The sequence below is a fragment of the Aotus nancymaae genome, unplaced genomic scaffold (genome assembly GCF_030222135.1).
Source record: "Aotus nancymaae isolate 86718 unplaced genomic scaffold, 86718_ANA_hifiasm-v0.15.2.pri h1tg000004l, whole genome shotgun sequence".
NCBI lineage: Eukaryota > Metazoa > Chordata > Mammalia > Primates > Aotidae > Aotus > Aotus nancymaae.
The window spans coordinates 67,561,899-67,577,202 of record NW_026988415.1 but is presented as its reverse complement, the minus strand read 5'-3'; the positions used below and the strand labels follow the sequence as shown (position 1 = coordinate 67,577,202).

Genomic DNA, 15,304 nt, shown 5'->3' with positions numbered 1-15,304 from the left:
GCTTGTGGAGAGCTATTGGCCAGGTTAGAAGCTATAAGGGGGATTAGGATGAAGAGAGCAAAATGTAAACACTCACCTTAACAACTTGGGTGCTGAAAAAAACCGCGCTGGCAGAGGATCCCCTGCAGAGTTCCTCCAGGTAGATTGTTCAGTCTGATTCAAGGTGCAAGGCCACTGTTGGCTCTCAAGAGTCACTCTGAGGATATGGGCTCTTGTTACCTTTACCACCAACTTATTTCTCCCACTCCTCCCTTAAACTCAACATTGTCTTTCTGAGCTACTTTCAAATTCTTCAGAGGTGCTTTACACGCTGGCTGTGTCTTCACTAGCAGTCCTTCTCTTCCTCTCCCCAACCTCAGGTCTCATAATAGATGTCACTAAAGCACATCTTACCCCCAATCATCCATACCACTTAATCCTCCCCACCACTACTCCTGACTACTTTCTCACCCATCTAGGCTTGACACCTCTGCACCTTCCCCAGCTTTTCTTGGACCCCATCACCTTCCCACCATCCTTCCCAGCATTTAAAGTTGGGAGTTATTCCTATGGACTCTCATAGAACTCTGAGCCTATGCCTGTTATACCATTTGCTATAGCATAATATAATTACTGGTTTACTTTCATGAGCCCTCCCCCTTAAGCCCCGGAACCCAGCTGGTCTTTTTCACCCTTATATTCCCAGCACATAGCACTGTTCTCAAAGCATAGCAGGTGCTTTAAAAATGCTTATAGAATAAACAAATGAATAAGCATGGTGTCTAATCTATTATGCTTTTATTGCAAATACAGGTAAATGGCAGTCATATATACATATATATACACACATATATACTGTTGTATATATGTATACAATGGTAGACACAAAGGAAGAGCAATCACAAATCAGTGGTTTTGTGTTTGTTTTGTCGTGTGTGTGTTATTGTTATTTAACTCCTGTACCACATCATTTTACTGATTATTTCAAAGATGTAAATATTACCAATACATTTTACAGAGCTATCTGAACTTTTATACTGAAACAAGACAGGGATGGCAAATGAAAAATTCAATTCATAAATATTGATCATTAACCTAATCCAAGGGTATATTAAAAGGAAGCAAATCCTATTAGAATTGGAACTCAGACAGCAAGCACAATGTGTACTTCCCACCCAAACCCTCCCCAACTTCTAATTTAGAGCCCCAATGCCCATTTTCCCAAGGCATCTTTAACTGATGCCACTCAACTGAAGTGATATATATTCCCTAGACTTCACATGGGGCCAAGGAAGAACATGGCATTTGCCTCAGATTTGGCTCTGGCCTCCTCATCTTCCACAGCCTCCCTATATTGCTCTGGCCAGTCCTGTGGTCGCTTTCTGTAGAGCCTGGCCATGTACTCCAAGACTTTCATTTTGGTGGTTTCAAGGTGAGCTCGAGGACCCCATAGAAGCTCATATTCAACTGGGTTAGAGTAGGACAGTGGTCTGCATTCCAGGTAGCGCTGTCTCATAAGCTTACAGGTGATGGCATGCTTTCTCTCTAGATCCACATTAAATCTTCGAAGCATGTTCCAGACATTGCCCTCTTTGACACGGTTGCCCATCAGGAATATCAAACCTAAGACTGGCATTACATATTCTTGAGTGGGTCTCCCCAGGCTCTCTAGCATCACTTGCTCTTCTTCTGATTCTGGTTGCTGGACAAGGAGGTAGATGTGCTCACTGGTATCAGCCTCAATCAGAGACAACCCGTAGAACATATCAAGAATTAGAGTAGCTCTATTGAGGATATTTGGGAACACATCCTCAAATTCTTTGCCAGTGTGAGCCAATAGCTCATCCTGATGTATAGGCAGCAACTCCTCAGTGACACTAATAGCCAACTGGACTAAATCATTTGCCTTATCATTCATAGTGTCCTCTGACCAGAACTCTAAACCAGCAGTCAGGCTTCTTTCTTTGGTTTTGTCAGCTTCCAGGGCCTTATTATATTGTTCTGGCCAACTCCAGGGTTCTTCATCATGGGCGTCTGACACAAACTTCAGGGCTTCCATCTTTGTGATTTCTCTGTGGGCTCTAGAGCCCCACAAGAACTCAAATTCAAGGGGATTAGTGCCATACACAGGCCAGTACTCCAAGAATCGCATGCACACAAAGTCAGTAGTGAGGAGGTTCCTTGTGTTCCCAAAGAGGTTGTTGTTCCTCTGAGGCTCATCCCACATATCAACTTTTATCAGCAGATCCCAAATGGAGTTTTCTCTTGCTCGGTTCCCATTCAAGAGAATGTGGCCTAGGACTAGGGCCAGAAGACCTGCTTTTGGCATGTCCAGAGACCCTGCTATCCTATCCGTGATCAGGGAACCTCGTTTGCTGACTAAATTGTAGGTGTCAGCCTGGGGATCAATAATTCTCAGGTTCAACCCAAAGACCCGGTCCAGGTGACCTGAAGCTCGTCTGAGGATCTCAGGGAACTGATCTGAGTCCTCTCTGAGAAACTCCAGCATCTCGGACTGCTGGATAGACCCCTCAGTCTGGCTTTTCATTCTCATGAAATTCATCAAAGCAATCGATCTGTCTTCTAGAGGATCATGGACCCTGAGCGCCCCCAAACGTCTGGACTGCTCGTCGATCAGGACCTCCAGGTCATTCGGGTCCTGAACGGCCTGGGAAGTGTTGACACACTGAGGGTTGATTGGCGCCTGAGGGCACTGGGGGGCATCTGCGACTAGCAAGGAGGTGGGGGACCCGGAGACGTTAGTAGCTTGTATTTCACCCCGGCCGTCGCCGTAATCTGCAGTGATCTCCGCGCTACCGTGGCGTGCATTCTGGCTTACCAGAGACATGGTTCCAGGAGACAGGAGCGGGAACAGTGAGATCAGCGATCAGTCAGAGACAGGACCGTAGGAGTGTTGGTGCCTCGGCACAAAGCTGAAGCCCGAAACGCTGGAGCTGAAAGGATCAAAAGTGAGATCTGGTGTGAAGAGCGATCTTTCTACACAAGCGCTGGCCAGCAAAGACTGCAAGCCTCAGAGCGGTTAGGTTTGCCGCAGCCTACGCAGGCTCAGTCAGGCTTTGCACCGTGGTGGCCACGCCCCACTCCCTGTCTTCCACCCCTTGTCTCTCATTTCCGCCCCCTCACCTCTGAAGGGCAGGCTAAGCTGGTTGAAATGGTTGCTAGTGAAGTCGAACTTGTTAGAGAAGAGACTTCAAGAAAGGGAGTAACAGATATAGCTAAAGGGTCAAGGGATGAGGAGCGTTCAGTGATGCTCTCTCCACTTGAAATTTTTCTGCGGGGCATAAAGCACCATTCTAACGCGGTAGAGGATTCAGAGAGGAGAAAGAGGAGGAGCAGGAGGTGGAGGAAGGGAGGAGGAGGATGCTAACGATGAGAATTATTTTACAGATTCGTTAAAACATCCAGTCACTCAACAGACATTTACTGACCACATGCCACATGCCAGGCACAGTGCTGTACATCAGAATGCAAACATAGTGATTTTCCCTTTTTGTGTGGAACTTACATTCTGGGGTAGGTTCAAGCGATGTTAAAAATAATGAGAGCTAACACTTCTGAAGCACTATGTGCAAGCACTGCAGAGCATTCACTTTTTTCATACTAGTTCATATAATGCTAGCTATTAGGTAGCTACTCTTAATGATCCTCATTTTACAGATAAGGAAACTTGGTCAGGGAGGTAAATTTACCTTTCCAAAGTTAAGCAGCAATAAACAAGACTCAGGTCTATCAGTCTTAAGCATATGTATTTTCTCTCACACCGTCTTATCTTTAACCTTATTTAGTAAACACGACTCATAATATAGATGAAAATAGGTGCTCTGATGGTCAATTAACATGTGATACGAACACAGAAGTAAGCAATGAATTGCAGCTTAGTCTAGGGTATGTTGGGTTGCAGGCAGTTTCCAAGAAAGCCTCAAGAAGGAGTTGAGCTCTAAATGATGAATAAATGGGAAGGGTTTATAGTAGTATTCTAACCTGAAGTAACAGCAACAGGAAAGGTCTAGAGGAGTGTAGGTACAAGTTTGTGTAACAGCCACTCACCCAGGGTGATTAGAGCCAGAGTGTACTAGAATGTGGGGGAGATGAGGATGAAGGTGGCTAGACAGTAAGGATTGGATTTTCTATTCTTCATTTAGTATGTCAAAGCTTGCTGAGGCCCACAGGGCAGGAATGGCAGCACAGAATAGAAGCTATTCAGAGGGTTTATGTATATGTGTATGTGCAAGCACACGTGTGTTTGAGGAGGCATAATCCAAACACTTTGGCCAGGAAGAGGGGAGTGAGATCCTTTATTTTCTGAGAGTACTACTAAAATAGTTGGGCTAAAGCATAGCTGTAGTCCTAGACTTCAATCATCAAGTTGAAGACTACGATGGTTGCACTTTTAGGTGGAGCATTGGAAAGAGAAATGATTTATATAGGGTTGCCATCTGCAGTCACAATTGAAATTCTTCCTTAAATTCTTGATGGTAATGAATACTGTTACATTTTAGGTAACATTACATTCAGTAATCTTACTCCCTGGAATTCCTTCAGAGGCCACTGTCTTCTCTTCACATGTGGCGGTCACTCACCTCTGACATTATCTACATCCCAGGTGCTTTCTTCAGTACCAAAATAGTAGCTCAGGGTCATGAATTTGGTCAAACTAGGCTAAAGAAATCAATGTTTACAAAAATGAATGTGCATATTCTACAAGGTAGAAATGTGTGGTTTGTATGCTGATCCATTTTTGGGAGAACGTTATAGAAACCAGCACCATCTTCCAAGCTGCTACAAAGGTATGATTAAGGTCAGATCTGATGGGGTCCATTACCCTGGTCTTTACCCTTTCCCAGAAAGGCTGCTGTTCCTTGTCTTAGATAAGTGCTTCCCAGGGGCAAATTCAGATAGGATCTTTAAGTTCTCCAGTTATAAACAAAAACAAATCAAAACAAACAAATTGGTACATTTTCCCTTGAAATGCAGCTCAGTTTGTCTTGAGTTGAACCTCCTACTACTCCCCCAATGTAATAAAGAAAAGCAACACTAAATGGCAGTATCTTATCTCTGAAATGACATCCTGATCCCGTTCCACAGCATTGAAACCCTTAATAAGTTGGTCCCTACTTGGCTCTCCATCTTCACCTTTATTTCCCAGCACATCCTTCCATGATATCTTCTTCCTGGCCATATTGACCTACACTTCTCATCTTAACTAATTCTATTCTACAAGTTTCTAGAAAGTTCTACTTATTGTTAAATGAATAACAAAAATCTGTATTTGCGACTGTGACATATGGCATGTTTTCCACTCTTTAAATATAATGTAAAAAAGATGGGATCATGGTCTCCATTCTGAACTCTTCTTGATGCTTCCAGAACTACTTTTTATACTTTTGAAATTATCTATCTATCTATCTATCTATATTTCTATACAATTGTTTCCTGAATAATTTTAACAAAGTGTTTTTTACTTTAATACTGAAATATGGCATACACAAAGTAAACATATGATGAATGTAGAGCCTGATAAATTATGACAAATTTAACATACCATCTGACCGTGATGCCATTTAAGAAATAGACCATTACCAGCATCTCAGAAGCTCCCATGACACTTCCTCACAATCTCTTCCCTCTCATTTTTCCTGAGAGAAAACCCCTGTTTAGACTTCTGACATCACAGTTTTGCCTCCACCTAAACTTTAACTAATATTAGTAGAGTTATGCATAATATATTTATTTAGTTATGCATAACTTTCTCTTTTTCCAATAAAATTTTACACTGTGTTATTTATCCCTTTTGTGTATAACAGTAGTTAGTTCATTATCATTACTATACAGTTTGCCACTGTATAAATATGTACCACAACCTGTCCTGTCAACTATTGATGGGCATTTGCCTTGTTTTCCATTTGTGACTATTACAAATAATGCTGCTGTAAACGTTTTACATTTTTATTTTAGCTTATGTGTATATTTATGTTGAAAATAAGTCTATGAGTAAAATTACTAGGTTATAAGTATGTATATTTTCAGTTTTCATATATATTACCAGAGAGTTTTTCAAAATTCTTGCATCAATTTATGCTCTCTGTAGAGTATAATAATTTCTTTTTTAAAATTTATTTTATTTTACTTTAAGTTCTGGGGTACATGTGCAGATCTTGTAGGATTGTTTCATAGGTACACACTGGCCATGGTTGTTCACTGCCTTCATCCCCCTATCACCTACATCAGGCATTTCTCCCAATGTATCCCTCCCTAACCTCCCCACACTCCACTGTCCCTCCCCAGCCCTCCTACCCCCAACAGACCCCACTATGTGATGTTCCCCTCCCTGTGCCCATGTGTTTTTATTGTTCAACTCCCACCTATGAGTGAGAACATGCAGTGTTTGGTTTTCTGTTCTTGTTTCAGTTTGCTGAGAATGATGGTTTCCAGATTCATCCATATCCCTACCAAGGACATGAACTCATCTTTTTATGGCTGCATAGTATTCCATGGTGTATATGTGCACATTTTCTTTATCCAGTCTATCATTGATGGGCATTTGGGTTGGTTCCAGGTGTTTGCTATTGTAAACAGTGCCTCAATGAACATATGTGTGCATGTGTCCTTATAATAGAACGATTTATAATTCACTGGGTTTACACCCAGTAATGGGATTATAGGGTCAAATGCAATTTCTATTTCTAGATCCTTGAGGAATCGCCACACTGTCTTCCACAATGGTTGAACTAATTTACACTCCCGCCAACAGTGTAAAAGTGTTCCTATTTTCCCACATCCTCTCCAGCATCTGTTGTCTCCAGATTTTTTAATGATCTCCATTCTAACAGGCATGAGATGTTACCTCAATGTGGTTTTGATTTGCATTTCTCTAATGACCAGGGATGTTGAGCATTTTTTCATATGTTTGTTGGATGCATAAACGTCTTCTTTTGAAAAGTGTCTGTTCATATCTTTTGCCCACTTTTGAATGGGTTTGTTTTTTTCTTGTAAATCTTCTTTACCTCTTTGTACATTCTGGATACTAGCCTTTTGTCAGATAAGTAGACTGCAAAAATTTTTTCCCATTCTATTGGTTGCCAGTTCACTCTGATGATTGTTTCTTTTGCTGTGCAGAAATGGTTAAGTTTAATTAGATCCCATTTGTCTATTTTGACTTCTGTTGCCATTGCTTTTGGTTTTTCAGTCATGAAGTCCTTGCCTATGCCTATGTCCTTAATGGTATTGCCTAGGTTTTCCTCTAGGGTTTTTATGGTGGTAGGTCTGATGTTTAAATCTTTAACCTATCTGGAGTTAATTTTAGTGTAAGGTGTGAGGAAGGGGTCTGGTTTCTGCTTTTGCACATTGGTAGCCAGTTTTCCCAACACCATTTATTAAACAGGGAATCATTTCCCCATTGGTTGTTTTTGTCAGGTTTGTCAAAGATCAGATGGTTGTAGATGTGTGCCATTACTTCCGAGGCCTCTGTTCTGTTCCATTTGTCTCTATCTCTGTTTTGGTACCAGTACCATGCTGTTTTAATTGCTGTAGGCTTGTAAGTATAGTTTGAAGTCAGGTAGCATGATGCTTCTACCTTTGTTCTTTTTCCTTAGGATTGTCTTGGCTATGCGGGCTCTCTTTTGGTTCCATAAGAAGTATAAGGTGGTATTTTCCAGTTCTGTAAAGAAGGTCATTGGTAGCTTGATGGGGATAGCATTGAATCTATACATTACTTTGGGCAGTATGGCCATTTTCACAATATTGATTCTTCCTAACCATGAGCATGGAATGTTTTTCCATCTGTTAGTGTCCTCTCTTATTTTCTTGAGCAGTGGTTTGTAGTTCTCCTTGAAGAGGTCCTTCATATCGCTTGTTAGTTGTATTCCTAGGTATTTTATTGTCTTTGTAGCAATTGTGAATGGGAGTTCACTCATGATTTGGCTGTTTGTTTATTATTGGTGTATAGGAATGCTTGTGATTTTTGCACATTGATTTTGTATCCTGAGACTTGGCTGAAGTTGCTTATTAGCTTAAGGAGAATTTGGGCTGAGATGATGGTGTTTTCTAAATATACCATCATGTCATCTGCAAACAGGGACAATTTGTCATCTTCTCTTCCTATTTGAACAATCTTTATTTCTTTATCTTTGCTGATGGCCCTAGCCAGAACTTCCAAAACTATTTTGAATAGGAGTGGTGAGAGAGGGTGTCCTTGTCTTGTGCCAGTTTTCAAAGGGAATGCTTCCAGTTTTAGCCCATTCAGTATGATATTGGCTGTGGCATTGTCATAAGTATCTCATATTATTTTGAGATACAATCCATGGATACCTAATTTATTAAGAGTTTTTAGCATAAAGGCTGTTGAATTTTGTCGAAGGCCTTCTCTGCATCTATTGAGCATGTGATTTTTGTCTTTGGTTCTATTTACGTGATGGATTACATTTATAGATTTGCAGATATTGAACCAGCCTTGCATCCCCAGGATGCAGCCAAATTGATCATGATGGATAAGCTTTTTGATGTGCTGTTGCATTCCGTTTACCAGTATTTGATTGAAGATTTTTGCATCAATATTCATCATGAAAATTGGCCTGAAATTTCCCTTTTTAATTGTGTCTCTGCCAGGTTTTGGTATCAGGATGATGTTGGTCTCATAAAATGAGTTAGAGAGGATTCCCTCTTTTTGTATTGTTTGGAGTAATTTCAGAAGGAATGGTACCAGCTCCTCTTTGTACCTCTGGTAGAATTCGGCTGTGAACCCATCTGGCCTGAATGTTTTTTGGTTGGTAGGCTATTAATGACTACCTCAACTTCAGACCTTGTTATTGGTCTATTTAGGGATTCCACTTCTTCTGGGTTTAGTCTTGGGAGGGTGTAAGTGTCCAGGAATTTATCAATTTCTTCTTAAATCTAGAAGAATTACTTGTTTATCTGCATAGAGGTGTTTGTAGTAATCTCTGATGGTAGTTTGTATTACTGTGGAATCGGTGGTGACATCCCATTTATCATTTTTTTATTGAAACTCTTTGATTCTTCTCTCTTTAATTTTTTATTATTCTGGCTAGTGGTATGCCTATTTGGTTGATCTTTTCAAAACCCAGCTCCTGGATTTATTGATTTTTGAAGTGTTTTTTGTGTGTCTATCTCCTTTAGTTCTGCTCTGATCTTAGTTAATTCTTGCCTTCTACTAGCTTTTGAACTTGTTTGATCTTGCTCCTCTAGTTCTTTTAATCATGACATTAGGGTGTCGGTTTTAGATCTTTCCTCCTTTCTCTGATGGGCATTTAGTGCTATAAATATCCCTCTAGACGCTGCTTTAAATGTGTCTCAGAGATTCTGGTATGTTGTGTCTTCGTTCTCCTTGATTTCAAAGAACATCTTTATTTCTGCCTTCATTTCATTATTTATCCAGTAGTCATTCAGGAGCAGGTTTTTTTATTTTCATATAGTTGTGTGGTTTTGAGTGACTTTCTTAATCCTGAGTACTAATTGGATTTCGCTGTGGTCAGAAAGACTGGTTGTTATGATTTCCATTCTTTTGCATTTGCTGAGGAGTGTTTTACTTCCAATTATGTGGTCAGTTTTAGAATAAGTGCGATGTGGTGCTAAGAGGAATATATATTCTGTGGTTTTGGGGTTGAGAGTTCTGTAGATGTCTATTAGGTCTGCTTGGTCCAGATCTGCATTCAAGTCCTGGTTATCCTTGTTAATTTTCCTCATTGATCTGTCTAGTATTGACAGTGGGGTGTTAAAGTCTCCCACTATTAATTTGTGAGTGTCTAAGTCTCTTTGTAGGTCATTAATAACTTGCTTTATGTATCTGGGTGCTCCTGTATTGGGTGCATATATATTTAGAATTTTTAGCACTTCTTGTTGCATTAATCCCTTTACCATTATGTAATGCCCTTCTTCATCTTTTTTTTATCTTTGTTGGTTTAAAGTCTGTTTTATCAGAGACTAGAATTGCACCCCCTGCTTTTTTTTGCTCTCCTTTTTCTTGGTAAATCTTCCTCCATACCTTTATTTTGAGCATGTATGTGTCTTTGCATGTGAGATGGGTTTTCTGAATACAGCACATGGGTCTGGACTCTTTATCTAATTTGCTAGTCTGTGTCTTTTGATTGGGGCATTTAGCCCACTTACATTTACATTTAAGGTTAATGTTGTTATGTGTGAATTTGATCCTGGCATTTTTATGCTAGCTGGTTGTTTTGCACATTAGTTGATGCAGTTGCTTCATAGTGTTGATGGTGTTTACAGTTTGGTATGTTTTTGCTTTGGCCGGTACTGGTTGTCTCTTTCCATGTTTAGTACTTTCTTCAGGAGCTCTTGTATGTCAGGCCTGGTGGTGACGAAATCTCTCAGCACCTGCTTGTTCATGAAGGATTTTATTTCTCCTTCACTTATGAAGCTTAGTTTGGCTGGCTATGAAATTCTGGGATAAAAATTCTTTTCTTTTAGAATGTTGAATGTTGGCCCCTACTCTCTTCTGGCTTGAAGGCTTTCTGGCAAGAGATCCACTACAACTCTGATGAGCTTTTCACTGTGAATAACCCAACCTTTCTCTCTGACTGCCCTTAGCATTTTTTCCTTCATTTCAACCCTGGTCAATCTGACAATTATGTGCATTGGGGTTGCTCTTCTCAAGGAATTTCTGCTGTTCTCTGTATTTCCTGTATTTGAATGATGGCCTGCCTTGCTAGATTGGGGAAGTTATCCTGGATAATATCCTGAAGAGTGTTTTCCAACTTGGTTTTGTTCTCCCCATCAGTTCAGGTACGCCAATCAAATGTAGATTTTTTTTAACATAATCTCATATTTCTTGAAGGCTTTGTTCATTTCTTTTCACTCTTTTTTCTCTAATCTTGCTTTCTCACTTTATTTCATTGAGTTGATCTTTAATCTCTGATATCCTTTCTTATGATTGATCAACTTGGCTATTAAAACTTGTGTATGCTTCACTGAGTTCTCATGCTGTGTTTTTCAGCTCCATCATGTCGTTTATGTTCTTCTCCACGTTGGTTATTCTAGTTAGCATTTCATCTAACCATTTCTCAAGGTTCTTAGTTTCCTTGCATTGGGTTAGAACATGCTCCTTTAGCTCAGAAGAGTTTGTTATTACCCACCTTCTGAAGCCTGCTTTTGTCAATTCGTCACACTCATTCTCCATCCAGTTTTGTTCTCTTGCTGGTGAGGGGTTGTGATCCCTTGGAGGAGAAGAGGCATTCTGGCTTTTGGCAATTTCAGCCTTTTTGCGCTGGTTCCTTCTTATCTTCGTGGATTTATCTACCTTTGGTCTTTGAAGTTGGTGACTTTTTGATGGGGTTTCTGAGTGGTCATCCTCTGTTGATGTTGAAGCTAATTTTTCTCTGTTTGTTAGTTTTCCTGCTAACAGTGAAGTCCCTCTGCTGAAGATCTGCTGGAGTTTGCTGGAGGTCCACTCCAGACCCTGCTTTCCTGAATCACCCAAGGGGGCTGCAGAACAGCAAAGATTGCTGCCTGTTCCTTCTTCTGGTAGCTTCATCCCAAAAGAGTACCTGCCATATGTCAGCCAGAACTCTCCTGTATAACGTGTCTCCTAGTTAGGATACACAGGGGGATTAGGGAGCCACCTGAGGAGGCAGCCTCTCCCTTAATGGAGTGTAAGCACTGTTCTGGGGGCTCCTTTGCTCCCTTCAGAGCTTCTGGGCAGGGAAGATTAAGTCTGCTGAAATGGAACCCACAACTGCCCCTTTTCCCAGGTGCTCTGTCCCAGGAAGGTGGGGACTTTGTAAGTTCCTGATGGGCTGCTGTCTATTTTTTTCCCAAGATGCCCTGACCAGCAAGAAAGGAATCTACTTGACAGTCTGTCTGCTGAGGCCTTGCTGAGCAGCAGTGCTGGGCTTTGCCCAGCTGCTGTGTAAACTTCCTGGTGGTGTTTACATAGTCAATGTTGAAGCCACCTACCTGAGCCTCATCAATGGTGGGCGACCCTCCCCCCACCAAGCTTGAATGTCTGGGTTTGAGCTCAGACCGCTGTGCTGGCTGTGAGATTTTCAAGCCAGTGGGTCTTAGCTTGCCAGTCTTTGTGGGGTTCGAACCCGCTGAATCAGCTTGCCTGGTTCCCTGGCTTCAGCCCCCTTTTTCAGGGGAATGGGAGGTTCTGACTCACTGGCATTCTAGTTGCCACTCAACTAAAACAGGCGCCCAGTTTTGTGCTGGAAATACTGGGCACTTGTGTTATAGGTGCCAGAGGGAATCTCCTGGTCTGCGGGTTTTGTAGACTGTGGGTAAAGTGCAGTATCTGAGCCAGAGTGCTGGAGTGTTTGGAAAAGTCCCTAGTGGTTTCCCTTGGCTGGGAACCAGAGTTCACTGGCCCCTTGTGCCTCCCAGTGAGGTGGTGCCCCACCCTGCTTCAGTTTGCCCACCTTGGCCTGTTCCCACTGTCTAACCAGTCCCAATGAGATGAACCTGGTACATCCATCAGAAACGCAGAGATCACTCATCTTCTGGCACTCTCTTGGCTGGAAAATGCAGTCTAGAGCTGTTGCTATTTGGCCATCTTGGCAGAAGTCTCTCTAATTTCTCCTTTTTATTGCTGATTTTGTTTATTTGGGTCTTTTTTTCTTGGTTAGACTAGCTAGCAGTTAGTTAATTTTGTTTATTCTTTTAAAAAACCTAACTTTATATTTTGCTGATTTTTCCTATTTATAGTCTCAATTTCATTATTTCTGCACAAATTTTAATTTTTTCTTTCCATCTACTAATTATGTGGAGTTTTTTTGAGTTTCTTAAGGTGCCTTGTTAGGTTGTATATTTGTAGTCTTTCTACTTTTTTGATATAGACATTTATTGCTATAAACTTCCCTCTTTGTACTGCTTTTTTGTGTCCCATAGATTTTGGTATGTTGTAATTTTATTTTTATTCGTTTCAAATAATTTTTAAATTTTCTTTTAAATTTATTTATTGACCCATTGGTTTTCAAGGCATGTTGTTCAATTTTCATGTGTTCACATAGTATATGAGTTTCTTTTGGTTTTGATTTCTAGCTATATCCCATTGTACTCAGAAGAGATATTTGATATGAGTTCCACTTTCTTGAATTTGTTGATGTTTTGTTTATGGCCCAAGATGTGGTCTATTCTGGAGAATGTTTTATGTGCTGATAAAAAGAATGTGTATTCTGTAATGATGTTTGAAATGTTCTGTAAATGTCAGGCTTATTAGCTGATGTCTATGTATGTCTATAGGTGAAGTATTGTTACTGCAGGCAGCATATAATTACTTCTTGCTTCTTTATTCATTTAGCTACTGTGTTTTTTTAATAGGAAAATTGAGTCAATTTTCGTTCAGTGTTATTACTAATAAGTAAGGACTTTTACCACTACAATTTTTTTGTTGTTGTTTATTTTCTGGTTGTTTTGTAACTCCTCTTTCTTTCTTTGTTTCTTACTATTTTCTTTTGTTGTTAAGCATTTTTATCTGGTACTATGTTTTAATTTATTGCTTTTAAACACTAATCTGTTATAGGTATCTTCATTTGGGTTTTTAGGTAGCTTACCCAAAATTTATGGCTATAACATGCTATTTTAAAAAGATAACTTATATCACAAAGAAAATTATAGAAACAAACGTGAAAAAAATGTTATGTGCTTTAATTCTATCCTTTCCCACATTTTATTTTTTTAGTTGTCTCAATTTATATATTTTTATATTGCCTATCTCTTAACAGTTTACTGTAGCTATTACTGTTTTTCATAGATTTTTCTTTTGGCTTCATACTAGAGTTAGGAGCAGATTGCACACCAAAGTTACAGTCATTATTTTGAGTTTGTCCATTGTACAAAATTTCACCAGTGAGTTTTATGTTTTCAAATGTTTTCTTTTTTGCACATTAGTTGTTTCTTTTTATTTTACATTGAATAACTTCCTTTAGCATTTCTTCAAAGATGAGTCTTGTGATGGTAAATTCTCTCAGCTTTTGTTTCCTTGAGAAATGCTTTATCTTTCCTTAGTATTTGAAGGATAGCTTTCCTGGAATCAGTATTTTTGATGGCAGGGGTTTTTTTTAATCATCACTTTCAAAATGTCATTTCACTCCCTCCTGTTCTGTATGATTTTCATTGAGAAATCTGTTGCCAGATGAATTGGAGCTCTGCTATATTATTTTAGTTTTGTTTTGTTTTCTCTTGCTGCCTTTAGGAGCCTCTTTGACCTTGACTTTTGGGTATTTAATTATTGGGGCACTGTTATTTGAGTCAAGCCTGTTTAGTGTTCTCTGACCTTCACTTACCTGGATATTTATCTTTTTCTTGCATTTGAGGTTTTCTGTTATTATTTTTTGAATATGCTTTTATTTTTTGCTCTGGCTCAACTCTCCTTGAACATCATTAATTCTTATATTTAGTCTTTGAAGTAATTTACTGTATCTTACAGGTAGTCTTCCTTGCATTGTATTTATTTTTTCTCCTCTGGATGTGTATTTTTAAGTAGCCTGCTTTAAAGCTCACTGATTCTTTCCTCTGCTTAATCTATTCTTTTTTTGGAGAGCCTGTGTTTTCAGTTTAGTGAATATATTTCTTAGTTTCAGAATTTTTGTTTGATTTTATTAAATGATTTTAAATTCTTTGTAAAATTTCTCTCACAAATTTATGAATTGCTTCTCTTTATATTTCAGATAGTTAAGTTTTCTTAAAATTGCTCATTTGAATTCTTGATCAGAGATCTTACATATCACTGCATTGTTAGAATCAATCAGTTGTTACTTTCTTTTTTGATTTGAGATCATAGGTCCCCATTTGCTGTTGTTTTTTGTGTATATATGTCTCTGTATTTGCACTGAGAAATTATTTGTTCCAGTATTCTCTGTTTTTTTTTTTAATTAGATACATTTTCTTAGAAATTTTTTACTGCTAGGTTGCTGCTTCCTTTCAAGCTCCAGGTGGCACTGTAAGCCAAAGTTGATCTTGACCCTAGTAAAAAATTTGAGTGCTGCCCATCCCACAGTTGAAGAGTTCTTAAAGAGGATATCCTGACAGTGTTGGAAGACTGGCTAGAGGTTCATGCCTGATGACCTGTGAGACATGCCTCTGGCAATGTGGTGCTGCTAAATAGCCACTCTCATTTGGCATCATTTTGAGTTAGCATTCAGACAGCAACTTCCATGGCTGGGGATGGTTGTTCTGACTACTCCCTTTTTCTTTGCCTGTACTAAGGTATATTTCTCCTTTCAGGCACTTGCAATGCTTTTTATGGATTAAGGCAAGAACAGGTCTTCTGCCAGGGAACCCAAGATAGCAGGGGAAACTGGTTTTCTACCTCAACCTCAGTTTTTTAGTGTAGGAA

General features: G+C 39.7%; 1 protein-coding gene and 1 long non-coding RNA gene across 2 annotated transcripts in view; one reads left to right on the top strand and one right to left on the bottom strand.

The window, feature by feature from the left end:
* The window catches only part of LOC135269216 (uncharacterized), a 295,851-nt gene that overhangs the window by 125,027 nt on the left and 155,520 nt on the right, over positions 1–15,304 (top strand). The window lies entirely within an intron of this gene.
* MAGEE2 (MAGE family member E2) lies at positions 761–3,188 on the bottom strand. The gene is made up of 2 exons (XM_012455769.2): positions 3,124–3,188; positions 761–2,933 (listed from the first exon to the last, which is right to left on the bottom strand). The coding sequence occupies exon 2, from the start codon at positions 2,825–2,827 to the stop codon at positions 1,256–1,258; it is 1,572 nt and encodes a 523-aa protein (XP_012311192.1). The 5' UTR covers positions 2,828–2,933; positions 3,124–3,188; the 3' UTR covers positions 761–1,255.